Genomic DNA, 26,032 nt, shown 5'->3' with positions numbered 1-26,032 from the left:
TTAATTAATATAATGACTATTGTTGTCTAACGCTGTTCCTGATCGTTTTAGTTTTCGTGAAATCTCTCATAATATCGTAAACTAAGTTTTATCTTGTGGGGCTTCTGACTGGGGCCGGTTAAGTAATATAAACATGTGCTTTATATACGAGGTGATAAAAAGAGTAAAGGAGGAATGTCGAAACAGAAATAGTACAAAGACAAACTTATGTTTTGAGATATTTTATTTTCTATTGGACATACAGTATATCGTTTAACTTTATTTTTACTTTTCATATGTTCGACTATTTGTAATATATTCAGCAGCTCACTTTTATTTATTTATAAAATATATTGTTTTGTGTATAGTTTTCTGTAGATCAAACCAAATTTAATGTAACAAATTTATCTTTTACATAAGATCAAAGGCAACCGAGTGAACTTGTCAAGGTCTAAATATGAATAACATTGATTTCAAGATTACTCGAATAAAATAGAGTTTGTTTGTATTTTATGTTTTTGGTGCTGTAGTGAGTGAATTAGCGATCAAGTAAATTCAATTCGGAAAACCCAACATTACTGCTGGAGTTGGCTTATACTATTACATATACTTGGTATTATAAATTTTTATAATCAAAGTAATATAAACAATACCAAAGTCAAACAATAGAATACGGACTATCTCAGTTGGGCTTATTAGTTATGGGTTTCATGGGCTTCATATTTTAAATTGAAGCCCATTAAAATTAAACATGGGAGTGAACGCGTGCAATTGAATGATGATGAAGTTGGGTGTTGTGCGCAAAACGGAATCAAATTTGACTCTCGGATATGAAAGCTTGCCATTTTTGGGATGTTGCATCTCGAGTTAATTTAGTGTAATGTAAGAAATACTATTTATGGAAATTTTCCAAAGCCAAACCCGTCTGAGGTCTTTTGAATAAGAGAGAAGAGCAATTAGGGTTTCGGACAGAGAAAGAAGATAGACAAAAAAAAATGGCTCTGTTTCTCAGCCGCGTCTTGACGCTCTCTGTAAGATACATTCATCTCTCACACATCAGAATTTCTTTATTCCACTTACTTTGGTTTTATGTACTAATGATTTAAGTATGTCCACAGGGACGCAGGGACAATGCTCGTTTCTTCTCATCATTGCCGCAGTTCCCGTATTTGCTAATGGGCGGTAAGAAGTTGGGAGAGTCTCCGGAGGGTAAAATCAGGAAGCACAGGTTATTTGATCCGACAACTGAAGAGACAGTGTATAGCAAAGAGAAGACGATTCCCAAGAAGCTCAATGGGCAACCTCTCGTGGGAGCATCACAAGGTTGGATAGCTTCTCTGGAGAACAAAGACCTTACCGTGCATATCACGGATGTGTACAAGCCATGGCTCTCATCTTCAAAAGTAATATCATTGCCTTCAATTGGGTTTAAACCCTCAACACATGCAACGAGAGTGTCTTTCTCTTCTTCTGATCCTGTCCAAGACGACTTTTCCGTGGCTGCAAAGTTTGACGAGTATCGGCTAAGTGTATGTAGGCCTTATTGGGACTCTAAGTGGACTCACATCGAGACAGCTTATTCTCTTTTACCAGCCTCTGATCTCATGTATTCAAAGAGAGACAAAGTCTTTTACTTTACCAGTTTTAAGGGTAACTACATGGCTTCGTTGGATCTCACCAACAACTTCGAGCCCGAGTATCAACACTTACGCCTTCGAAACCTGCCTAAGATCCCAGAGGTAGGTTGGGAGATGTTGGATAAATGTTTCATGACCCACCACTTAGTGGAGTCTCCCTCTGGTGAACTTTTCTTCATCAAGTGGTAAGTATTTCGAATCACTTTATCAATTTAGGTTTAAGTAGAGTTATATTGAGCTGCTTGTTTCTGTCTAGGTACACACAGTGCATTCACAAAGAGGACAAAGATGGGGATTTGGAATTTATCCACAGCAATACCAAGCGGTTCATGATCTTTAGGCAAGATGGGATGAGCAAAGACTTTTGTTACACGGAAGATATTGGAGATCTTTGCATCTTCCTTAGTAAGAGTGAAGCCTTCTGTCTCTCGGCAAGCATGTACCCTAGGCTCAAACCTAACTCCATCTATTACATTGGCCCTAGACTTGGTTCTTACAATCTGGCTTCTGGTACGGACCGTCCCTTCACCTTCGATCGCCTTGGTGATCCCTCGCTGGTCCGTACCCCGTTCTGGCTTCATCCCACTGATCCCATTGCTTAACAATGCTTCTTTCTTGTTCCTTTCCTTTCAATCTTCTTCTCTGAGCTTTAGCTAGGATTTAGGTTTGTTTAGTTCAATAAGTGGTCGTCTTGCCACTTTTGTGTTATGTTCTTCATCAAGTGGTCGTCATCATGTCACTTGTTAGGTGTTTTATGAGCTTTTGTATCTTGTCTTATTCTTCACAAAGTGGTCACCATGACACTTGTTCTTCTAGTATGCTTGATTAATGACTCATTTAGACAATAGCATCCTTAAGAACTGATTCTACAGTCTTAATTAGATACTAGATGTTAACCCGCGGTACACCGCGGGCCTATAATTTTATTAAACAATTAAAATAAATTTTATAAAGATGATCTATAGATATATACTATTGTTTTGTTTGATTTAAATGTATGGTACACCGCATGACGATATTTTATAACTAAAAAATTAAAATAAAATTTTTATTTGTTTTGTTAATATTGTTTGTTTAGTTTTGTTTAGTGTTTAAGATTGTATAGTTATATTTTGATTGTCAATTCTAGGATTTCACACGTGGTATATCATACAGTATTAATATCGACCCAAAATTCAAATAGTCTTTTGATTGTTATATCTAGGATTTCACCCGTAATATACCGTTGTATTAATATCTTTTGTAAATATTTATAAGGTTTAAATTTCTGATAAATTCTTAAAAATTCAAATATTTATTTTATTTGAAAGTTTATAAAATTCTTAATATTATAAATATTTAAAATGAAAAAGAAAATTAACAATATGGAATATTTATTCATATTTGTAGATAAAGTTTTTTTTATATTAACTTATAGATAAAAAAATTGTAGTAATGGCATTCTCTAGGATTTAACCCGTAGTAGAACACAAACAACATTATATTTTATGCATTTTGTATCATAAAGAACATCTCTTTACGATGCTGTTTACTTTACTATGATTATGCAATAATTACTCTAATATGAAGTTTGGTTTGAGTTCTATTGCTACCAAACCTTATCGAGATTCATTTCTTACTTATGCGGAGTCAAGATGTTGAAACTGTTATAGTTTCAGATGGAAGCTTGGGACAAAAATCATAAATGTGATCAGCCAACAATTCTACACGAACTCCACCCTCGAATGGTTTCTAGATAGAAAATTGTATAGTTCAAAAATTTATATAATTAGCTTTGTAAAAGTATTGATGCTGGATTCTTTCGTATTAAACAAAAATCAAATTTAATACAAAAAAAAAAACAAAATTGAAACTTTACTTAGAAAATGTCTCCAACACCCATTTTCGAAAGAAGCGCATTGACTGTAATGGAGGATAGAAATAGGAGGAGACTGAAAAGCCGAAGAAGAGCAAGCCTCCAACAGTTGCAACCGTCCGTTGTGAGATCCTTAAAGCCAGCATGCTTCCTCCAACAACCGCTGGTGAAGTACACAACGCGTTTGTCCAATAGTTGCCCCGATGGACAATCGTACCTATATCGACACTTCAAAAAAGATAAATGTCATTCACTGGTCAATTTTTTTAAGAAGCTAGATTTGAAAGATGAGTCTTACATCTATTGTAGCGATCTTGCTACGGTCACCCCATTCAGCTAGAAAGGTTAAGTTGAAGGACTGCAAGAAAATACAACATAAAGGACTTTTTAAACAGTTTACGGCTAAATTACAAACTGAAAGCATCAATATGCCCAATAGACAATTACCTCTAGAAATATTGGGGTACAAAATCTTGAGAATAAGCGACGGAAGGCTGTCTTCCCTTGGCATAACTTGAGCTTCTCTTAAACCTTTACCAAAGAAAATGGGAAGTCAGATAACTTTGAATGTTAATAACAAATAAGAACGTCAGGCATAATCTTTTTTTAATTATAAAAATGCAAACAACTACCAATTTGAAGCCCGTTGACTTTTGGTATTTATAGATGCATTGTTCATGTAGGGTTAAGGTTGAGTCGGTTTTAGAATATCCTGGAAATCAAGTAGAAAATCTTAGATTTCTTAAACAAATTTTTGGATTATATGATCAATCACGATTAATGATAGAATTTTTGTAAGGTAACAATATAGTTACGATGGAATATTGTAAAAGATAGTAGACCCCTTGATTTAGGCAATATTTTTATTTTGGAATATGTAAAGAATATGCTTAAGATTAATATTTTTGGGAGTAACAGTGGATTGATTTGAGGGAGAAAATTTTTCGAATTAAATATGGCTAATTATAAGAAAGTGAAGAGATATAGTCATATTAATTAGGCTAAGATAGTGGATTATTGCATATATTCTTATTTCCTAAATCTTTTGGTTAATATTTCCTAACTATATATGCGATAAGGTATGTGGAGAGTAATTAGTTTAGATTGTGCAAATATTCGTAATCAATTTAATATAAAAAGGATCCGGATCCGATTAATGTGGCAAATATTTTAGGTAATATCATTAAACCGAATTGTTAGAGTAATTAAAAGATAAATATTCGTTTGTTTTAAGACAACATTCCTAAAAATCTTTATCCAAGATCCGGATAGAGTTAAACCCGGATAAAACTCGGATCCAAAAGAATTAATGCAAAAAAAACCCTGTAAAAATGTATATGTAGATTTGATTCAACAAGTAGACTCTATGTCTTGTTCTTTAAATTGATACTCGAGTTATCTGGAAGGCTTGTGCTCCAGTATAGTAACCAGACTTAAAAGAAGCGAGCATTGTTAACCCTGCAAGCCTGTCAATTTTTACAAACAAAAAGGCAAAATTCAATCAAAGAGACTATGAAATGAGAGAGAGATAAAGTGTATCTTCTTACAGTAGAAAGCTTGGAGATTCGGCTGAAAAACAGAGCCATTGTTGTCTTGTCTTAGGCTTTGGCTTTCCAAAGCTTCCATTTTTTCGAAACAAACTAGTCTCTGTTTTAGATGCGAAGATCCCAAATATGGAAACTTTTGAAACTAAATTTCCCATCTTCACTAATGAATGATGATTTAGTGAATTAGGGTTTTCCTTTTTGCGGAGGCAACTTTGACTCCTTTCTCGCAGTCACCCATCCATCCAACTACATCAATCAATTCTATGGGCCTTACTTTTCAAATCTGGGCTTCTACTAAAACACCAAGCCCATATTGAATTATTGACTGCTTTAGCTAGCCGATTAAAATCTTCACTTAGTTTGTTTTGAAAAATCGTAGATTTATGCCTGCAAGGCTGCAACAAGTGTTATTTTTATTAATACATTCACATATCGATATATAACCTCTTTTTCGATAAATGATTCCAAAATTTAATTATATTGTATTCATTTTGTGGATGCTGAGATATTTAATTGATTGGAGAAGATTTTTTTTATCAAAAAGAAAGAAAACAAAAAAAGTTTCTCTTTCTGTCTTTCACATCACAACTGTATTGAACAATTAATTTTCTGAAAAACGTGCGTAAGAGGCCATTCATTACAGGAACCATGTTCTAAAAATCGGCCACCTAGACGTTGATTGGGTAGAAACTACAGCGATTTTGTCCAAATCGATAAAAAAAAATCGGTGATCCAATTTTTGTCCGCCTATATCGCCTAGCCCGAGGGACATGCTAGAACCATGACGACAAAACTAGAGATATAAACAGTTTTTCTTAGTTCGTTTTTTTTTTTTACAATTCCAAAACATGCTAAATTAATGTGAAAGATAAATAAACTAAAATAACCAAAAATATGAATACTAGAATTGTATTACTCCAATTAAAATATATTGAAAATCGTGGATGATGTTATATATATACATCCGAAAACAAAGAGGAGATGTGTATAAAACGAATGCGACAATTAAATTCCCTAAAAAGAGCTCTCTCGTCAAACCCTAGATCTAGCCGCCGCCCCCCCAAATCTTGTCGCCGTCTCCTCTCCGCCGCCCGAGGCGCTCTGCCGGCGGTGTGAGAGGGTTCCTCTTCCTCTGTCTTTTATTTTTCTCTTTTATTGTAGGTAAGTAGATAACTCGGCAGCTTCTCTCCGGTGAATGCTATGAAGCGAGATCTCGGCTCGCTGTCTTCTCCGGGAGTCTGGTTGGGGCTCGTCGCAGCGCCGTCTGGCTCTCCTGTTTTCCCCTGTTCTTTATATGGAGACCCTAGCTAGCCGGAGCAAAGCAGTCGAGTTAGGTCTTGGAGTCTTACCGGTGGTTGAGGAGATCTGCGCTTGTCGGTGCCGAGATTGAGGTAGACCTCAAAGCCGCTTGTTCGAGAGCTTCTACAACCTTCTGGTTCAGTCCGGTCTAGGAGCGAGATAACAAGACGGAGGCGATGTGGCTAATCTGGAAATGCACCATGAGGTGAAGAATACTAATCAGTGCTCTACACTCCTATTATTAGGCGATTAGTATCTGGTATTACTAGGTAATCTCAGAGAAGTTGCTGGTCCTGCTGAGCTTATCTTGGGTCTCTTGACCGGGTCAGTCGGACATGTTGTCCGTTTTTAGGTTTAAGGCCGGAACAACGAAAGACGGGGAAACCAAACTTTTCTGATGATGCGCCTTCGTGTGTAAGTGCTATTGGGACAAGTGCTACACTCCAATCATGAGGGACTAATAGTTTGGAATTCCTTGGTTAGTCAGTTTAGGTTTTGATCTTCTCCGGGTAACCGGGTTAGTAGTTGTTTTCATGTCATTAGGATCTTTTTTTAGTGGTTTAAGAGATGATTTCACTCCGAGTAGTGGGGTGGATTCTATCTCATTGGTTGAAAAAATACAATGAATTGTATGCCAGGTAACGTTGGATCCAACTTAGTGTTCCAGGGTCTACTAGGCTCATTCATTGCATTTGGTCCAATTCTGTCGAGGTCATTGTATGAGGACTATCGATTTGTAATTTGAATTGGAAAATATAATGAGTTGATGTTGAGCCAAAAAAAAAAAAAAGAGGAGATGTGGATATTTTGAATCAAGTTTCGGAATTGTAAACAAAAGACAAACTACGAAAAACTGTATATTTATTACTCTTTTTCATTTCTAGCTCAAAATATGAAACATTTTAGTAGTAGTTTTCAAGAATTGTGTAATTGTACTAGTCATACGTGATCTATTTGAGGATATGGACTAGGTTAATCGACTCCTGTCCACTGATCGTAAACATTTATCAATTGCCAATAAAACATTTTGTTATCTATATGAACTATATTTGTTAATTTACGCCCAAAAAAATCAACAAATGTTAATTACCGCCTCAAGATTAGAAATGTTTGTGAAAAATATATGTTACAATTGACGGAAGTTTATCTACTGATTTATCATTGATTCACTTCAACGACAGTTTTAATATCTCATATTTGTTATATTAGATGTTTTAAGAGAAAAAAATTTGTTTCAATTTAAATGATGTTTTAATGTAAAATTAATTATTCTTTATCCTTTTTGACCATTTGTATTATGCAAATTATTTTAACATTAGTTGAATTGTGTTAAATATGTATTGCAAATGATGTTAGAAACAAAAATATAATGATAAATCTAACATAGGTTTCGCTATGAAACACCATAATCTAACATACAAACTGCGAGATCTTAACATTCGCAATACAGACATACCTATAACTCTATGACTAAAAGAGAATCAAGACTAATCTTTGAGAGCAAGTCAACTAGACAAGCCTAGTTTTTGTTTTCGAAACCTAAGCGGACGGAAGTTTCGTGGGCTTTAAATAGGCCCATAACGATATGTATTGTTTCACTTTTAGTCCTTAATATCTTCTGTTGATCATTTTCTTACCCGAAACTTAAGAAATTATCTAAAGTAAGAAATGCGTCCCTCATATAAAGTTGGAATTTTCACCGCGACCATGAAATTATTTCCAAATTATATCTGTAAATGTCAATTATTTAAACGATACAGAATTATAACCCCCATAATTAACAAATATATTAAGATCATACATACAGAATATATCTACAAAAAACATTTAAGAGAATTTAATTTTTTTCTTTATTCTATCAAATGCTGAATTCTAGACTTTGCGTGAGAGATCGGACTGCTCACAGGATCTAGCCACTTGGAATAAGAAGCTTCCTGACCACGACCGTAACCAAGTTGAATGTATTAGCTGTCTCCATTACGACAATTAAACATTTGAGTCAGTCAATTTCATCATTTTACCAACTACTACCATATCCACTCTTTAACGTGGCATCTCTTCCTTCTTATCCCCGTTTTAAATTTTGTTTTCATCAAAGCTTTTTCATAATAAAATACAATGTTGATCCTTATCCTATTTCCTTAGGACCTTAACCAGTCTAAATTTGTCAAGTGTCAATCAAACAAAAAAAAAAACTCAAATATGTGCCCACAAAAAAAGGTACTCAAATTAACGAATTCTTTTTATTTTTGTGCAACAACTAATGTTCAATTTCATATAAATTACTACCTAGTGAATAATAACACTCAAGAGTAATAACAAAAGAATTACAAAATTGGATAACCACTTAAAAAATTGTCAGAAAGTAGTAGAAATAACATATACTTTTATACTTAAAAAAACTTAAATTTATCTTATTTTAATATAACTTTTTAAAATCAACACTTTTCCCCTCTTTTTTGGTTAATAACGGAATCATTTGGTTCTATTAGAGTAAAACTCCACCTCTGTCAAGGTCGGTCCAAGCCGGTGGTAAAGTATCCAACTCTCAAATCCAACTTTTTCTGAGCAAAAACTCCCAAAATCCAAATTAATTTGAGCCAAAAGTAACAATATTAATTAATTTTACTATTCAAAAAAAGAAACACCACTAAACAAAAACCGCGTGATTTCCAAAGCCAATAAATAAAACACAGGCTTTTACTACAAGATGGCCCAATCACCAGCTGTTGCCTCAAATACGCGGCTTCTTCTTTCACCTAACCAAGTAACGAACCTTCCTCTACACGAACCGCCTCTCAAAATCTTCACTACTATATATACATTCTTCCATAAACCCTCAAAAACCACAACAAACCAATAACTCAATACAAGAAAATCCACAAACTCAAAAACAATCTCTAAAAAATGTCAATCACTTACTTACTTCCTCTGTTTATTTCTCTCATCATCTCCTCTGTTTCAGCTAATTTCCAAAGAGATGTTGAGATTACTTGGGGAGATGGTCGTGGACAGATCAAGAACAATGGAGAGCTTCTCACTTTATCTCTAGACAAATCCTCTGGTTCTGGATTCCAGTCCAAAAACGAATACTTGTTCGGTAAAATCGCCATGCAAATGAAACTCGTCCCTGGAAACTCCGCAGGAACAGTCACAACACTTTACGTAAGTTCACCTAAACAATCTCTGTTTTTGGTTTTTGTACATTCTTAAGTTCTTGTATCTGAAATGGTTTTTTTGTATATGAACAGTTGAAATCACCTGGAACAACATGGGACGAGATTGACTTCGAGTTTTTAGGTAATTCAAGTGGAGATCCTTACACACTTCACACAAATGTCTACACACAAGGCAAAGGAGACAAAGAACAACAATTCAAACTCTGGTTTGACCCAACAGCTGATTTCCACACTTACACCATTCTATGGAACCCACAAAGAATCATCTTCACCGTCGATGGAACTCCGATTAGAGAATTCAAGAACATGGAGTCTCTAGGCACTCTGTTTCCCAAGAACAAACCAATGAGAATGTACTCTAGTCTTTGGAACGCTGATGATTGGGCAACGAGAGGTGGTTTGGTCAAAACCGATTGGTCTAAAGCTCCTTTCACTGCTTCCTACCGTGGCTTTAAACAAGAAGCTTGTGTTTGGTCAAACGGCAAGTCTTCTTGTCCTAATGCCTCCAAACAGGGGACCACTGGCTCGTGGTTGTCACAAGAGCTTGACTCAACGGCTCAACAAAGGATGAGATGGGTGCAGAGGAACTACATGATCTATAATTATTGTACGGATGCAAAGAGGTTCCCTCAAGGTCTTCCTAAAGAGTGCTTAGCTGCATAGAGAGTAAATCGTTGAGAGATGAACATATTTTACTTTTTCTCTGTGGTTATAAAATTCTATTCATTTTATTGTAGATCACGTGAATTTTATTGATTTGGTTGTAGTGTACTATATAGTTCCCCTTAAAGTTATAATATTCTCTTTGTTACAATATGCGTTTTTGTATTTTTTAAGTCTCTCGTAGTTCGTTCCGTTATATTCTCCGAGTCCGTCCAAAAATGGCCGCTTCTGTTTAATTTAGAACTAGGGTTGGACAGTCAAAACTCAAAACCAAACCCAATGGAGCAATAACCTTTTTCTAGTTTTTATAATTGAGCAAGAACTTTTTTAATCGAAAATCAAACTGGAATTTGCATGTAATTTGATTGGTGTCATTACTTTAATCCCGTACAAAACAAAATTAAACCGATTTTGGTTTTAAGTATATAATCGATAAACCTAATAAGAAAACCGCACAAAATCTACGCCCGCGGGATACCGCGGGTTAAATCCTAGTTCTTGAGTTATTTTGTTAACCAGCTATAATTTGGTGGAACTACCGTACCAAATTTGATTTTAGTTGGATTATAAATGTTTCAAACAGAATTAGCCCCAAAACCGAGATATCCTAGCCAAGGTGACATACATATATTATCCACTCGTATGCAGAACCAATTTAACAAATCCTAAACTAAACTGGGCATTAACCGAACCGGATCAGGCAGACTTAAACCAAAACAAAGAACAAGCACACGTAGCATGAGGCAAAATTAAGCACATGCTTTGCTTTACTTCAAAACAAGAACCAGCTGTTCACAGCTAAAACTACACAAGAGTCACAAACGGCGAACTATACTCCAAAAAGACTAAGACTTGCCTCCCTTATATAAAACCCCCCCAACACATAAGGTCCCAATGAACGATTTCAATTCTCCATCTTATTGACACATAAACATGGACCGGTCCACTTTGATCTTATCCCTACTCTTCACACTCACCGTCTCGACCAGGACCCTCTTCTCTCCGGTTTTCTGCGGAACTTTCGACACAGAATTCGATATCACTTGGGGTGATGGTCGTGGAAAGGTCCTTAACAACGGAGAGCTTCTCACTCTTTCCCTCGACAGAGCCTCCGGCTCTGGTTTTCAAACCAAGAAAGAGTATTTATTTGGGAAAATCGATATGCAGCTCAAACTCGTCCCCGGGAACTCCGCCGGAACTGTCACCGCCTACTACGTTAGTGTTACTTAACATCATAACATATATAACATGGCCGTTTTTAGCACGTGTGGAAAGCTCCAATTTAAAATTTTATTTCTTATAGGATAAATTTATGAATATTTATATAAATTGAGGCTCTTATTTCTTTAAGAAAAATTATCAACAGAGATTAATCTAAATCATTTGAGACGGTCCTATACGATGTTACCAACTTACCATGTCAAATTTTTATTAGGTCTTTTATAATCTAAATCATTTGAGACGGTCCTATACGATGTTACCAACTTACCATGTCAAAATTTTGTTAGGTCTTTTATACTTTTGAATATTAGAACAGTTTGTGATTGTTTTGATTTTCCATGCAGTTGAAGTCGAAAGGTGATACGTGGGACGAAATCGATTTCGAGTTTCTTGGTAATCTAACTGGTGATCCGTATACCATGCATACGAATGTGTATACTCAAGGCAAAGGTGATAGAGAACAACAATTCCATCTTTGGTTCGATCCAACCGCTGATTTCCACACTTACTCTGTTTTATGGAACCCTCATCACATCGTGTAAGTATATAAAAAGATATACACGACGAAGAAACATAAGTTAATTTTTTTTTTTTGTTCTAACTTCTAACTATAAGTGATCCAGCTTTGGGCAGACATGATTTTTACAGGTCCAAAACACATCTTTGATAACACATTGAACGTCAACTTTTGAGTTTATTAATAACTAATTTATCATTTATATGTTTTGATGCAGTTTCATGGTTGATGATATTCCGGTAAGAGAATTCAAGAATCTACAACATATGGGTATTCTGTATCCAAAATTGCAGCCGATGAGGCTATACTCGAGCCTATGGAACGCGGACCAGTGGGCTACAAGGGGAGGTCTTGTTAAGACTGACTGGTCCAAGGCACCATTCACCGCTTCTTACAGGAACTTTAGAGCGGATGCATGTGTTTCCTCGGGCGGAAGATCATCTTGTCCTGCCGGTTCACCTAGATGGTTCTCTCAAAGGCTTGATCTAACAGCAGCAGATAAGATGAGAGTGGTGCAGAGGAAGTACATGGTCTATAACTATTGTACAGACACCAAAAGGTTTCCTCAAGGATTTCCAAAGGAGTGTAGACACTAGCTACGGGAATTAATGTTTGATCCGAAACTCCAAAGCTAGTAGTATGTAGATTCGTCCAAATTATATATGTAATGTTTATGTTTATTTAGGTTCTGTATTAAGCAATTTCCCCTGTTTCTGTGTAGATATTGTCATAATAAAATGGGCGTGTGTTAGATTATGGCTTTGTATATCTTCATGAACAGTAACCTTGTCGGATTGTGTCCAACAAGCAAATTCGTCAGTAAATCTTATAGAAAATTTGGATAGTTTTCATAGCCATTGATGATGTGTCGTTTTTTTCTATAAAAACATTTGTAGGCCCTATGAGTGTTTTGACTATGATTGACTGAGATTTTATTGTTTTTTGGCATATGGACTGACTTAGATTTATCAACCTGGAAATGAATGTTCTGGTTTTTGTTTTATTATTATGCAAAGAATATGCATGACAGTTCTTACATATGCGGTTGACATGTCCGTTCCATATTTTAAAAACATGTCGGTCCATTCACTAAAATCAAAACGAATATTTCGACATATTTACTTTCTTTTTTTATCAGCTTCGGCTTTATTACTTTTTTTTTTTTTGGTAAAATCGGCTTTATTACTTGTCTAAATAAAAATGCTAGTCGATTGGTTTAAGAACCTTATTGACTTTTGTTTTTGGTCAAACAGAACCTTATTAATTAAATTTTAAATTTATTATATAAAACAAACTTGTACAGCTAAATGATATAATAAATTTAAACTACGCGTTTGTTTATATGTACGTTGGGCGACTACGTACGTAAGCTGGCATAATTCATACAAAAGCTTCAACGATGTGGAGGGAAGCAACAGATAAGCTGAGAGTAATAAACTTTTGAGTGTTTTGACTATGATTGACTGAGATTTTTTATCCACCTGAAATGAATATTCATTTTTTCTTTCTTTTTTTGTTATGCAAATGAATAATGATGGGCGAGATTCGAAGAATAATTTTTAGTTGCCTTGAAAAATTATACGTGACAATTCTTATATGTATGTGGCTAACAGTTGACAAAAAAAAAAAAAAATGTATGTGGCTAACATGTCCGTCCACAATTTCGAAAACATGTCGGTCCATTTTACCAAAACCTAAACAAATATTTCAAGTTTTTTGTTTTGAGCAATTGTACAAATTAACGAAAATAAAATTGATCGCTTTTAAAGCATTTTTACCTCAAAATTTATTATACTATGAAACAATCTTATAAATTGAGCCAAATGCCTGAGAAGACAAAATTTCCTTAAACGATTAGAAAGTTTTTAAAAACATTACCTACATGTATAATTTATATGTGAGTTTAACGACTTTATACATAATTTATATGTAAGTTGACGTAATCATTTGTTTATAATAACTAAAATCGCCTAGTGAGACGACCACGTCGATGATGGAACTCCACGAACCTCTCTAATGCACTCACTTTTAAAAAATATCTCTCTCTATGAGTCTATATAAACACCAATCCCCGATCATATTTAAACATCAGAAAACAATCAAACAACCACAACAGCAAAAAATGGCGGCTTCTGCGACCAAACAGTCTCTGTTGTTGTTGGCGTCTCTTCTGGTCTTGATCGGCGTAACCACCGGAAGTTTCTACGACAGCTTCGATATCACTTGGGGAGCTGGTCGTGCTAATATATTCGAGAGTGGACAACTCTTGACTTGCACTCTCGACAAGATCTCCGGTTCAGGTTTTCAATCGAAGAAAGAGTATTTGTTCGGAAAGATCGATATGAAGATGAAACTTGTCGCTGGAAATTCTGCCGGAACCGTCACAGCTTACTACGTATGTAAAACTTCTTCTATATCCATTCTTTTAAATATTGTGGTATTTAATATCCCACATTGTATTGATCCTTAATCTAACATTAAGAATGTTTTAACAGCTTTCTTCAAAAGGTGAGAAATGGGATGAGATCGATTTCGAGTTCTTGGGTAACGTTACCGGACAGCCTTATGTTCTCCATACAAATGTGTTTACCGGAGGTAAAGGTGACCGCGAAATGCAGTTCTATCTCTGGTTTGATCCCACTGCGGATTTCCACACTTACACCGTCCTTTGGAATCCTCTTAACATCATGTAAGTAACCGATCAATCCAATTCAAGATATAAAAATATCGTTAGACGTTTAAAGCCGTCTAGAGGCTGATTTGTTTTTAGAAAAGTATTTGCACTTATATACTATACATTGTTTAAACCGATCAACTTATTTTAGTTTTCTCTCTCTTTTTTTTTAGCCGTTTTGAGTAGAATTATGGCAGAAGTTGATTTTAGAAACATGATATGATCCATGACCGTTCTTAATATTATGTTTTGTTTTTCTTGGGGTCTCAAAAGCTTTCTTGTGGACGGGATCCCAATCCGGGTGTTCAAGAACAACGAGGCTAACGGCGTTGCTTACCCGAAAAACCAACCAATGAAGATCTACTCGAGTCTTTGGGAAGCTGATGATTGGGCCACACAAGGCGGGAGAGTCAAGATCGATTGGACTAACGCTCCATTCAGCGCTTCCTACAAAAGTTTCAACGATGTGGACTGCTGCAGCCGGACCTCGATATGGGACTGGGTTACCTGTAATGCGAATAGCAACTCGTGGATGTGGACTACGCTTAACGCAAATCAGCTTGGACAGCTGAAGTGGGTGCAAGATGATTATATGATCTATAACTATTGTACAGATTTCAAGAGGTTCCCTCAAGGTTTACCCACGGAATGCAACCACAATTGATCGTATTACCAAGAAAATTCAAGCACTTGATGCTGTTTATTTCTTTCTTTTAATTTTCATCTCATACATGTTGATTTATTTGTTATTCTTTTGAGTTCCAAAGATTTATTTCCCATTTTGGGTAAATTGATTATTTGTTTTGTCATTGTCATAATTTGATTTCTTTGTTGATTGTTTTTTCTTTTCATATCTTAAAATCATAATAAAATTTGATTCGAACTTAACAAGACCAACCTGATAAGTGATAATAGAGCAAAGAAACAGAGTTTTCTGTCATAACACAGAGTAAAACAGAGTATTCAGTTACTTTTGAAAAACAGAGCATTCTGTTACTTTTGGAAAACAGAATAATATTCTGTTACTTTTGAAAACAGAGCAAATAACAGAGCTATCTGTACTGTCAACACATTAACGAATCTGATTTCTCTGTTATTATTATTTTCATTCCTCAGATTTGAGGACCGAACAGAACTTGAAAATTAGGCCCATGGGAAACTTTGGAAACAAAAGAGAGGTTCTCTCACTCTCAGCCAGGAGTGGAAAACAAAAGACGCAAACAAATACGTGAGCTTTGTTCTGTGATACAATGGGCTTTAGAAAGCCCACTAATATCCGAAACCAATAATTTGGTGGAAACACTTTTCCCGTGTAAATAATATAACGACCGTCCAAGATGTAACTGGTCAGTTTTATAGTTATGGACTCTCTTAATAAATTGCATTACTATACTTCTAACCCCCTTGCATGTTCGAAAGAATCAGAATATACTAAGTACAATAACAAATGTAAATACTTGTAATCTTTTTCTTCTCTTTACATGTAGTAGTAAGTAAAATCTGTGAAAAATCTAGAAGACAAACGGTAGCAAACAAAAGTGCTTAAGAGATAATTCAACTCAAAAGAATTAACTTTTCATGTCACTGATAATTCACCTTCATGATGTCAAAAAATAAATACTAATATTAATCCAACTTCTGACGTCTGATTGATCCAAAAAAAACAGAATCATTGTTGTAGAATTAGTCTAACTCATGTCTTATAGCTCTATTGCTTTTACATTATAAGTTGATGAAAATCATCATGGTATATCTAATAAAAAGACTTTTGATTGATACGACATCGTTTGGACCCACAAGTTAGTTCATTACGTCTAAAACTCTTAGTCGGTAATTATAGAACAAGAAAAATAAAACGAATATCGTTTGAAATGAGATAATAACAACGAGTTCCGTTGATAAACTTGTTGGTCTCTTGTAAATGATAGACAAGATTGGTAACTAATAAAGTTTAGAAGTTTGCATTTGTGTTTGGACGATAACACTCATCTCTTAAACATCTCTTCAATCATGTTATGTCCACAAAAGTTATCAAGATTCCATGTACCGATTTCGACCTGAAAGAGATGATGAGAATTTTAACGATAAACCAGTCTAAAACTGTTTCGACTGTTGACCCTAAAAACAAATTCGGTTACTTATAAAAAAAGATGATAATTTTTAAATCTGAATATATAGAAAATAAACAAAATTGGCATAGATGGCTTACACTTATTACATCTAATTTATATTAAAAACCTTTAAACCATCGGTTTGTCAAAGTTTGGTTTTAAGTATAAATTGTTGATGTCAATATAATATATATACATAAACATAAAAACTAAAAAAAAGATACATAGTTTACGATTCCGGTTAAAGATAAGAGTATTGACTTTTTTTTTAGTATGAACCTTCACTGACTCTCAATTCTGATCAATCCAAGGTTTCGTTGAGTAGCAAATAAAAACAACCAAAGTCGATAGACCAAGTTCAAGTATGGAATCTAGTCATTATTATCATATATATTGTTTGACAAAACAAATATTATTATAACCATATTTTATTATTATTATTATAACCATATTAAATTACATTGAAATGCATTTTAATTAATATTAAATATTTTTGAATTGTAAGTAATCTATATATATAGATTAATATGGCATTAGCTTTTCTTATTTTTTTCCTTGTGAATTATTCTTGTGTTCAAATTAACATTACTTTTAGGGTTATGAATAAGGGCAGTGCCGGTTCTCTCCATGTGCGGGGAGAGTTCATGCACAGGGTCCAAAGTTTTTTTTGTCTTTTTCTTTTCAACTAAATTTATTAAAATTAGGGTCCAAATTTTTTTTTTTAATATATATACATAAGAGATAGGCGAATTGTTTTTTTCAGCTTAAGGGTTCTTAATTTTTTTGAGCCGGCCCTGAATAAGGGAGACACTATCTTGAGGAAGTGATCATCGTGACTTGCTCGATTCAGACATTGATGAATTATTGGATCTTAAAGTCATATTTTCAATTTTGTGCTTTCTCTCATCTCATACACGCCACTAATTACCTTCACTCGGGTTTTATTTATTTTCTTAAAATCAATTTAAGTGTTCCTTCATTATAAACCGGTTAACAAAATCAAATTTACATTAGATAGCCATACGTATAATTGTATTATGTATACCAAAGCAAATTATTATTTTCACTTTATGTAACATTCTTTTTTTTTTTTTATTCAAACACCTTATCCTTATGTAATAAAAGTTTGAAAGTATATATTCTTAACTTTCTTCCATATACATATATATATATATATATATATATATATAATTTCATTATGGCACTGTAAATTATGGTGTGGCCGGCTGTCATATGCTTAAAAATAAGAAGCAAATGCATGATCAATAATAAAGTACCAAGTACAAGTAATGACTTTACAAAATTAGATTTCCTCATTAGGAGGCTGAAAACTTTTACAATTCAACAAATAACGATACGTCAACAACCCTTTTTCGTGATAAGTCATCTCTTAATTAACTTACTTTTGGAACGGTACAATTTTTGGTGAGATGTTGTAAATTGATCCCCAGAAAATTAATGAAAACAGTTGTAATAGAATTATCATATACAGAATAAGCAAGACATGAAAACGGTTGTTCAAAAATTATTACGATATGTGGTTTGAGCTGGTTTAATGCTTTCAATGTTTGGTTAACTTCGGTTAATCATTCTCAATTTGTGAATATATATGCTTAATGTACACTCTGTTCTCTTTAATGCTTGTAACAACATTTTTGAGATAAATAAAAAGGTTTGTTATCTTCTTCTTCAAGCTCTTCATGAATTCTCCGATTCACCGGAGTTTGATATGGTAGCAGAGCGTTCTATCAAGCTTCCGCATTCTCTTCTTTCGTATTGCCGGTGTTAATCGGAGCTGATCGGAACTCATCGGAGCTAAATCGAAGCTCGTTGAAGTTCTTTCTTTCTTCTTTCGATTCTTCTTTTGATTTCTCTTTATCTTCTTTGATTCGTTGGATTCTTCCATTCTGTTTCTTTCTTTTCTTTCGATTGACCTTTGTGTTAACGAATCTTTGTTCTTCTTCATCAAATTTGTCACACATTTCTTTTTAATTTTCTATATCTCACATTGAGAATGGGATCTTATATACGACCATCTTTTCCGACGGATCTACCACCGCAACAACCTTCTAATGGTGAGCGATATCAAACGGATCAATATGCAAATCCATTTCATCTTCATCATAATGATCATGCTGGTTTGATCTTGGTTTCTGATAGATTGAGCACTGCCTCTGATTTTCCTGCTTGGAGACGTTCTATATGGATGGCTTTGAATGTCCGTAATAAGCTAGGGTTTATAGATGGTTCAATGGTTAAACCTCCTATAGATCACAGAGATTATGGTGCTTGGTCTAGATGTAATGATGTTGTAGCAACATGGTTAATAAACTCGGATGATAAAAAGATTGGGCAAAGTTTGCTTTTCATATCAACAGCTGAAGGTATATGGAAGAATTTGTTGACTAGGCTCAAGCAGGATGATGCACCTAGAATATTTGATATAGAACAACGACTGAGTAAGCTAGAGCAAGGTTCAATGGATATTTCTGCATATTATACTGCATTGCTTACTTTGTGGGAAGAACACAAGAACTATGTTGAGTTACCAATTTGTTCTTGTGGTAAATGTGAATGTGATGCTGCTGTCAAATGGGAAAAATTACAGCAGAGAAGTCGTGTGACTAAATTTCTTATGGGTTTAAATGAGGGATATGAACAAACAAGACGTCATATTCTCATGTTGAAGCCTATTCCTACTATAGAAGAAGCTTTTAACATTGTAACTCAGGATGAGAGGCAGAAAAGTATAAGACCAACGACTAGAGTTGATTCTGTTGCATTTCAAGCTACTGCTCCTGTGATAGAGAATGCAGATTATGGATATATTGCAGCATATAATACAGGGAGGCCAATACAGAAACCTATTTGTACCAATTGTGGGAAGACGGGTCATACGGTTCAGAGGTGTTATAAGATTCATGGATATCCTCCTGGCTATAAGACTAATGCGCCTTACAGAATCAATGGTCAACTAGAAGTTCAGCCTAGGATGCAAACAAGTCAGTTTCAGCCAAGGATGCCACAACAACCTATGCAACCTATGATAGCTCAAATGCAGCTTACTTCTCCAATGCAGTTGGTTCCTTATGCCAATACAATTTAGAATGCAAATGCATATGCAAGTGCTCATGGTAATGCTAATCAGTCAATGTTTGGTTCTTATATGCCTCTGCAACCTCAGATTACTACTGGTGGTAATAATAATGTGAATCTTCAAGATTTAACACCAGAACAAATTCAGAGTTTAGTTTCTCAATTCAATGCTTCTGTTACTATTCAAGAGCCTGAAGTTCCATCACCTAGTGCGTCTGGTCCTGTTGCTAGTATCACTGAACATGGATTAATGGCTCAGACTTCTACTTCTGGTACTTTTCTTTTTCCTTCTACCAGTCTTAAATACGAAAATGAAAATCTTACATTTCAAAACCATACACTTTCATCTCTTTAAAAGTTTTTACCTCCTGATGCTTGGATAATAGATAGTGGTGCTTCTAGTCACGTTTGTTCAGATTTAGCAATGTTTAGAGATTGAATACCTGTGTCTGGTGTCACTGTCACTCTTCCTAATGGTACTAGGGTTTCAATTACACACACAGGTACCATATGCATCACTTCATCTATCATATTGCATAATGTTTTACATGTGCCTGACTTCAAATTTAATTTGATAAGTGTGAGTTGTTTAGTTAGAACTTTATCTTGCTCTGCTCATTTCTTTCCAACTTGTTGTTTTATTCAAGAACTTTCTCAGGGCTTGATGATTGGGAGGGGTAAACTATATAACAACCTATACATACTTGAAACAGAGAACAAATCCCTCTCCTCATCAACACTGTTGGTGTCGGATCCCGCACCAGAGGTCCAGGACCAACCAAAGATTTCCACGTAGACAGGATAACGGCCCATAAAGAATAAAGCCCATTAGATCCACAAGTCAAGAGAATAGTCGGGGTGGTTGTCAACATAAAGAGAGTCCGAAGTGATTGCACCTCGAAACAAGTCCGGAGACAAAGTCATGGTTAAGTCGATCCTAAGGACGTTTGGGCTAGAAGACGAGGCCCATAAAGATCAGAGTCAAGTCAAATTCAAACGTTGAGCATTAAAGTCAAGGATCAAAACGGACACATTTAAGAGGGAATAATTGTACTTAATTATTCATTTTAATGACGTTTCTCTATGTATAAATATAAAGGCCAATGGCCATGTAAAGGGGATCTTCCTCTGGAGAAAAGAAATAATATAGCAATTTTCGTAGCAATTTATAAGTTTTTACATATTCATTTTTGTCCCTCAAGAGTAATCTTTCCTACTTAATAGAAATACTTGAGTGTGTGAATCCGACATCCACATTTTGGCGCCGTCTGTGGGGAAATAGGATTCTTGAGTGGTCAGATTTTTCTTTATTACACTTCCGAGATAAGCAACAATGTCCGGAGGAGACACCGTTGAGACATCATTGGCAGAAACCCTCAAAGCTATGCAGCAAACCATGTCGGACATATCACAAAAGTTCTCGGATGTGGAAAAGGCCGTCGATACGTTGCAAACATCCCAGGTATCTCTTAGTCAAAACGTCAGTACTATACAAACTCGTGTTCGCTCTTTAAGTGCAGGAAACCTTGTGGGAATCCGAAGAGGGATATTCAACTCGCCAAGTTCCGCTGCACGAAATGAAACCAGCGGACAAACAACTCCCGGTGCTACTGATAACGTAGTTCAGACGTTGGAAGAAGAGACACAGCCCGGAGATGAAGAACAACTTGCAGCTCAATACGAGCATGAGAACCTCGACCAGTTCGAAACCATGAGGAAGGTTAGCCAGGAATTAAAAGAAATGAAATCAAAATTTCATCAAGCTACAAGTTCGGAGCCAAACATCAATCGAGTCATTGAAGAAGCTAGGCGAACACCTTTCATCTCGCGAATTGCAAGTTTGAGGATCAAAGATTCCCGGAAACTCAAGTTGGACCCTTACAGCGGATTGGAGGATCCAAAAAGCTATCTCGCAGCTTTACTGATCGCTGCTGGAGGAGTCGAATTGGATGAAGCTGATGAGGACGCAGGTTACTGAAAGCTTTTTTCAGAAAATCTATGTGGCCAAGCTCTAATGTGGTTCACCCAATTAGAGCCGGGTTTGATCAGCAATTTTGACGAACTATCAGCCGTATTCTTAAAGCAATATTCCATCCTTATGGATAAAAGCGTTTCGGATGCCGATCTTTGGAACTTATCGCAAGGATCAAATGAGTCACTTCGAGTTTTCATCACCAAATTCAAAGGAGTGTTGTCAAAGCTCCCAAGAATCTCACAGCAATCAGCTTTATCTGCCCTACGAAAAGGATTGCGACATGATTCAAGGTTTAAAGAAGACTTAATACTTCATAAGCCAGACACAATTCAAGATGCACTCTTCCGTGCAAACAATTGGATGGAAGTAGAGGACGAGAAAGAAAGTTTTGCCAAAATAAATAAGCAAGAAAAGCCGGCAATCACTGTCCCTACCAAGAAGTTCGAGCCTAGGGAGAGCAAAGGACCAAGAAAATTTGGGTCGCAACCCTTCAACAGTAATGTCGGAAAGCAATTCCAAGGAAAAGGAAGGTCAAACACTTGGGTCCGCGATGAAAGTTTATATTGCGATATTCATAAAGTAACCAGACATTTAACCAAGGATTGTAGTGTCCTTAAAAGGCACCTTGCGGAGCTTTGGGCCAGTGGAGATCTTTCCAAATTCGATATAAAAGATTTTGTGAAGGAATACCACGAAGCAAAGGAAAACTCCAAAGATCAAGATTCCAAAAGACCAAGGTTATCCAACGAGGAAGAACCAAGGAGTTCGAAGGGTAAGATCAATGTGATTCTAGGAGGCTCCAAATTTTGTCGAGATTCGATAAGTTCCATCAAAAAACATAGACGAAATGTCTTACTCAAAGCAAGCTTGAGCGAAGAAGTTGATTTTCAAGGTGCTTCAATATCATTTAACGAAGAAGAAACGCGGCATCTCGAAAGACCGCATGATGATGCTCTAGTCATTACCCTTGATGTTGCTAACTTCGAAGTATCAAGGATCCTTATCGATACAGGCAGTTTGGTCGACTTGATCTTTTTAAGTACTTTAGAAAGAATGGGAATCAGCCGAGTGGACATAGTAGGACCTCCATCTCCATTAGTTGCGTTCACAAGCGAGTCAGCCATGTCTCTCGGAACAATCAAGCTACCGGTCCTTGCCAAAAAGGTATCAAAGATCGTGGACTTCGTTGTCTTCGATAAGCCCGCAGCTTACAACATCATCCTCGAGACTCCCTGGATTTATCGAATGAAAGCAGTCCCCTCTACATACCATCAATGTATCAAATTTCCAACATCAAATGGGGTGGAAACAATTCGGGGAGATCAAGAAGCTTCACGGACGTGTTACCTAGCTAGCCACCGTTTGAAGATCCAATAGCAATTAACAAAGCCCGCAAAAGAAGGACTAAGGCAAAAATTTCCTAGTGGGCAGGAAAAAGAGGATGTAGTAGTCGAAGTGGTATTGAAAGAAGACAAACCAGATCGGAAAGTCCGAATTGGAGCAACTTTGACTGGCCAAATAAAAGAAGCTTTGGTCGAACTTTTGAGGAGAAACAAAACATCGTTTGCGTGGTCAGCGGCGGACATGCCTGGTATAGATCCAAATATAATTTGTCACGAGCTAAACGTGGATCCGAGCTTCAAACCGGTGAAACAGAAAAGAAGAAAGCTCGGAGTGGAGCGAGCCAAAATAGTAAATGACGAAGTGGATAAACTTTTGAAGATAGGGTCCATAAGAGAAGTGCAATACCCGGAATGGGTAGCAAATACTGTCGTTGTCAAAAAGAAGAATGGGAAAGATAGGGTTTGCATCGATTTCACAGACCTAAATAAAGCATGTCCCAAAGATAGTTTCCCGCTCCCACATATAGATCGACTTGTAGAGTCCACCGCTGGGAACGAGCTGTTAACATTCATGGACGCCTTCTCGGGTTATAATCAAATAATGATGAACCCCGAAGATCAAGAAAAGACGTCATTTATCACAGATAGAGGTATCTATTGTTACAAGGTAATGCCTTTTGGTTTGAAAAATGCAGGAGCAACTTACCAACGGTTGGTTAACAAAATGTTCCACAATCACCTCGGGAAGACAATGGAAGTCTACATAGATGATATGTTGGTTAAATCGTTAAAGAAAGAGGATCACGTTAAGCATTTAGAGGAATGTTTTGATATTCTCAATAAATATCAAATGAAGCTGAACCCGGCGAAGTGCACATTTGGAGTCCCATCCGGAGAATTTCTTGGCTATATCGTGACAGAAAGAGGGATTGAAGCCAACCCAAATCAAATTAACGCCTTTCTAAACATGCCATCTCCAAGAAACTTCAAAGAAGTACAACGGTTGACTGGGCGGATTGTGGCTTTGAATCGTTTTATCTCGAGATCAACAGATAAGTCGTTACCTTTCTACCAAATTCTAAAAGGGAACAAAGGATTCCTTTGGGATGAGAAGTGTGAAGAAGCTTTTGAGCAGCTTAAGGCATACTTAACCACTCCACCTATACTGTCCAAACCAGAAGTGGATGAAAAACTTTATTTGTACGTATCAGTTTCAAACCACGCGGTTAGTGGAGTCTTGGTTCGGGAAGATCGCGGGGAGCAGAAACCAATTTACTACGTAAGCAAGTCAATGACGGATCCGGAAACCAGATACACAATGATGGAAAAACTTGCACTCGCGGTGGTGACTTCGGCTCGGAAGTTGCGCCCATATTTTCAATCCCATCGGGTTGAAGTATTAACCAACCAACCACTCCGAACAATACTTCATAGTCCAAGTCAGTCCGGACGTTTGGCGAAATGGGCGGTGGAGCAACCGGAGAATTCAAAAGCCGGATCAGTATGAAAGCTCAGGTTTTAGCAGACTTCTTGACCGAGCTACCAATACCTGGAACGATAGAGCAACCGGAGAACCAAACTTGGAAATTACATGTAGATGGGTCTTCAACAAACCAAGGATCCGGAGTGGGAATCAAGTTGGAGTCTCCAACATCAGAAATTCTAGAACAGTCATTCCAATTATTATTCAATGCCTCCAACAACGAGGCAGAATACGAAGCCCTGATTGCCGGACTTCGATTGGCACAAGGAGTTGGAGCTAAGGAAATATTGGCTTATTGCGATTCGCAGTTAGTAGTTAACCAGTTTAATGGAGACTATGAAGCCAAAGACTCAAGAATGGAAGCGTACCTCGAAGTGGTGAAGGATCTATCTAAAAATTTCTCGAAATTCAAATTAATCCGCATACCTCGGGGGGAGAATACAACTGCGGACGCACTTGCCGCATTGGCGTCAACATCAGATCCTGAGTTGAAAAGAGTTATTCCAGTGGAATGCATTTCGGAGCGAAGCATTCAAGACGACAAGGAAACCCTCGTCGTTACAAGGTCTCGAGCAGCGGCACGTGACCGTGGCGAACCAGAGATCGAACCTCCACCCAACAAACGGAGGAAGTCAAGGGGATCCAACACATCTGACAAGGAACCCGTTCTCTTAGCAGAAGATGTGATTCCAGAAACGATATTAGAAACCGAGACGTTAATCGAGGAGAATGTTCTTGAACCAAACGAACATCCCGAACCGGAGCCACGAGTATTTCACAAGGTCGACCAAATTCCGGCTAAAGACTGGGGGGCTGACTGGAGGGAGCCAATAAAGCACTACATTATGACAGGCGAGCTCCCAAAGAATAAATGGCAGGCCAGAAAAATGAGAATTGTTAGCGCGAAATTTTGTCTGTCAAAAGACACATTGTATAGACGAGGTGTCAGTGACCCTTACCTATTATGCATTTTTGGGCCCGAAGTCGAAATCGTTATGAGCGAAGTGCACGGAGGATTATGTGGGAGTCATTCATCAGGAAGGGCTATGGCTTTTAAAGTTAAAAGAATGGGATATTATTGGCCCACTATGATCACAGATTGTGTTAAGTTCGCCCAAAGATGCAAGCGCTGCCAACTCCATGCACCATTGATCCATCAACCGTCGGAATTATTCTCCTCCATTTCCGCCCCATACCCGTTTATGAGGTGGTCAATGGACATCATTGGACCATTGCACAAGTCAACTCGAGGTGTACAATACCTTTTAGTCCTTACGGACTACTTTTCGAAATGGATTGAAGCTGAGGCGTATGTTGGTATCAAGGATTCGGCGGTGAAGACCTTTATTTGGAAAAACATTATATGTCGACATGGAGTTCCGTACGAAATAGTCACTGATAATGGACCACAATTCATTTCACACGAGTTTGATGCCTTTTGTGCGGACTGGGG

The 26,032-nt window shown here is 36.5% G+C and overlaps 4 protein-coding genes and 1 long non-coding RNA gene across 7 annotated transcripts; 4 read left to right on the top strand and 1 right to left on the bottom strand.

The window, feature by feature from the left end:
- Positions 1-1,529: 1,529 nt before the first annotated feature.
- LOC9300596 lies at positions 1,530-2,410 on the top strand. Its single transcript, XM_021031337.1, has 2 exons — positions 1,530-1,801; positions 1,873-2,410. Exons 1-2 carry the CDS (start codon positions 1,584-1,586, stop codon positions 2,216-2,218), a joined length of 564 nt encoding a protein of 187 aa, XP_020886996.1. The 5' UTR covers positions 1,530-1,583; the 3' UTR covers positions 2,219-2,410.
- A 1,009-nt stretch (positions 2,411-3,419) lies between these two features.
- Positions 3,420-5,217, bottom strand: LOC9302288. Of its 3 annotated transcripts, XR_002333263.1 has the most exons (5): positions 5,019-5,217; positions 4,104-4,937; positions 3,919-4,002; positions 3,770-3,829; positions 3,420-3,699 (listed from the first exon to the last, which is right to left on the bottom strand). It is a non-coding gene; the product is annotated as an uncharacterized LOC9302288 (long non-coding RNA). The 3 variants fall into 3 exon arrangements; XR_002333262.1 differs by having other exon boundaries at positions 3,420-3,829; XR_002333261.1 differs by having other exon boundaries at positions 3,420-4,002.
- Positions 5,218-8,770: 3,553 nt separating this feature from the next.
- LOC9302287 (xyloglucan endotransglucosylase/hydrolase protein 22) lies at positions 8,771-10,310 on the top strand. The gene is made up of 2 exons (XM_002866167.2): positions 8,771-9,482; positions 9,569-10,310. Exons 1-2 carry the CDS (start codon positions 9,225-9,227, stop codon positions 10,157-10,159), a joined length of 849 nt encoding a protein of 282 aa, XP_002866213.1. The 5' UTR covers positions 8,771-9,224; the 3' UTR covers positions 10,160-10,310.
- A 369-nt stretch (positions 10,311-10,679) lies between these two features.
- On the top strand, positions 10,680-12,968 carry LOC9302286 (probable xyloglucan endotransglucosylase/hydrolase protein 25). The gene is made up of 3 exons (XM_002866166.2): positions 10,680-11,374; positions 11,725-11,918; positions 12,115-12,968. The coding sequence occupies exons 1-3, from the start codon at positions 11,093-11,095 to the stop codon at positions 12,491-12,493; spliced, it is 855 nt and encodes a 284-aa protein (XP_002866212.1). The 5' UTR covers positions 10,680-11,092; the 3' UTR covers positions 12,494-12,968.
- A 767-nt stretch (positions 12,969-13,735) lies between these two features.
- LOC9302285 (probable xyloglucan endotransglucosylase/hydrolase protein 12) lies at positions 13,736-15,384 on the top strand. The gene is made up of 3 exons (XM_021024785.1): positions 13,736-14,292; positions 14,393-14,586; positions 14,845-15,384. Exons 1-3 carry the CDS (start codon positions 13,945-13,947, stop codon positions 15,233-15,235), a joined length of 933 nt encoding a protein of 310 aa, XP_020880444.1. The 5' UTR covers positions 13,736-13,944; the 3' UTR covers positions 15,236-15,384.
- Positions 15,385-26,032: the final 10,648 nt, after the last annotated feature.

The sequence above is a fragment of the Arabidopsis lyrata genome (genome assembly GCF_000004255.2).
Source record: "Arabidopsis lyrata subsp. lyrata unplaced genomic scaffold ARALYscaffold_8, whole genome shotgun sequence".
Taxonomy (NCBI): Eukaryota; Viridiplantae; Streptophyta; class Magnoliopsida; order Brassicales; family Brassicaceae; genus Arabidopsis; species Arabidopsis lyrata.
Note: the sequence above shows the minus strand (reverse complement) of the source record. Positions and strands in the feature narration are given on the sequence as shown.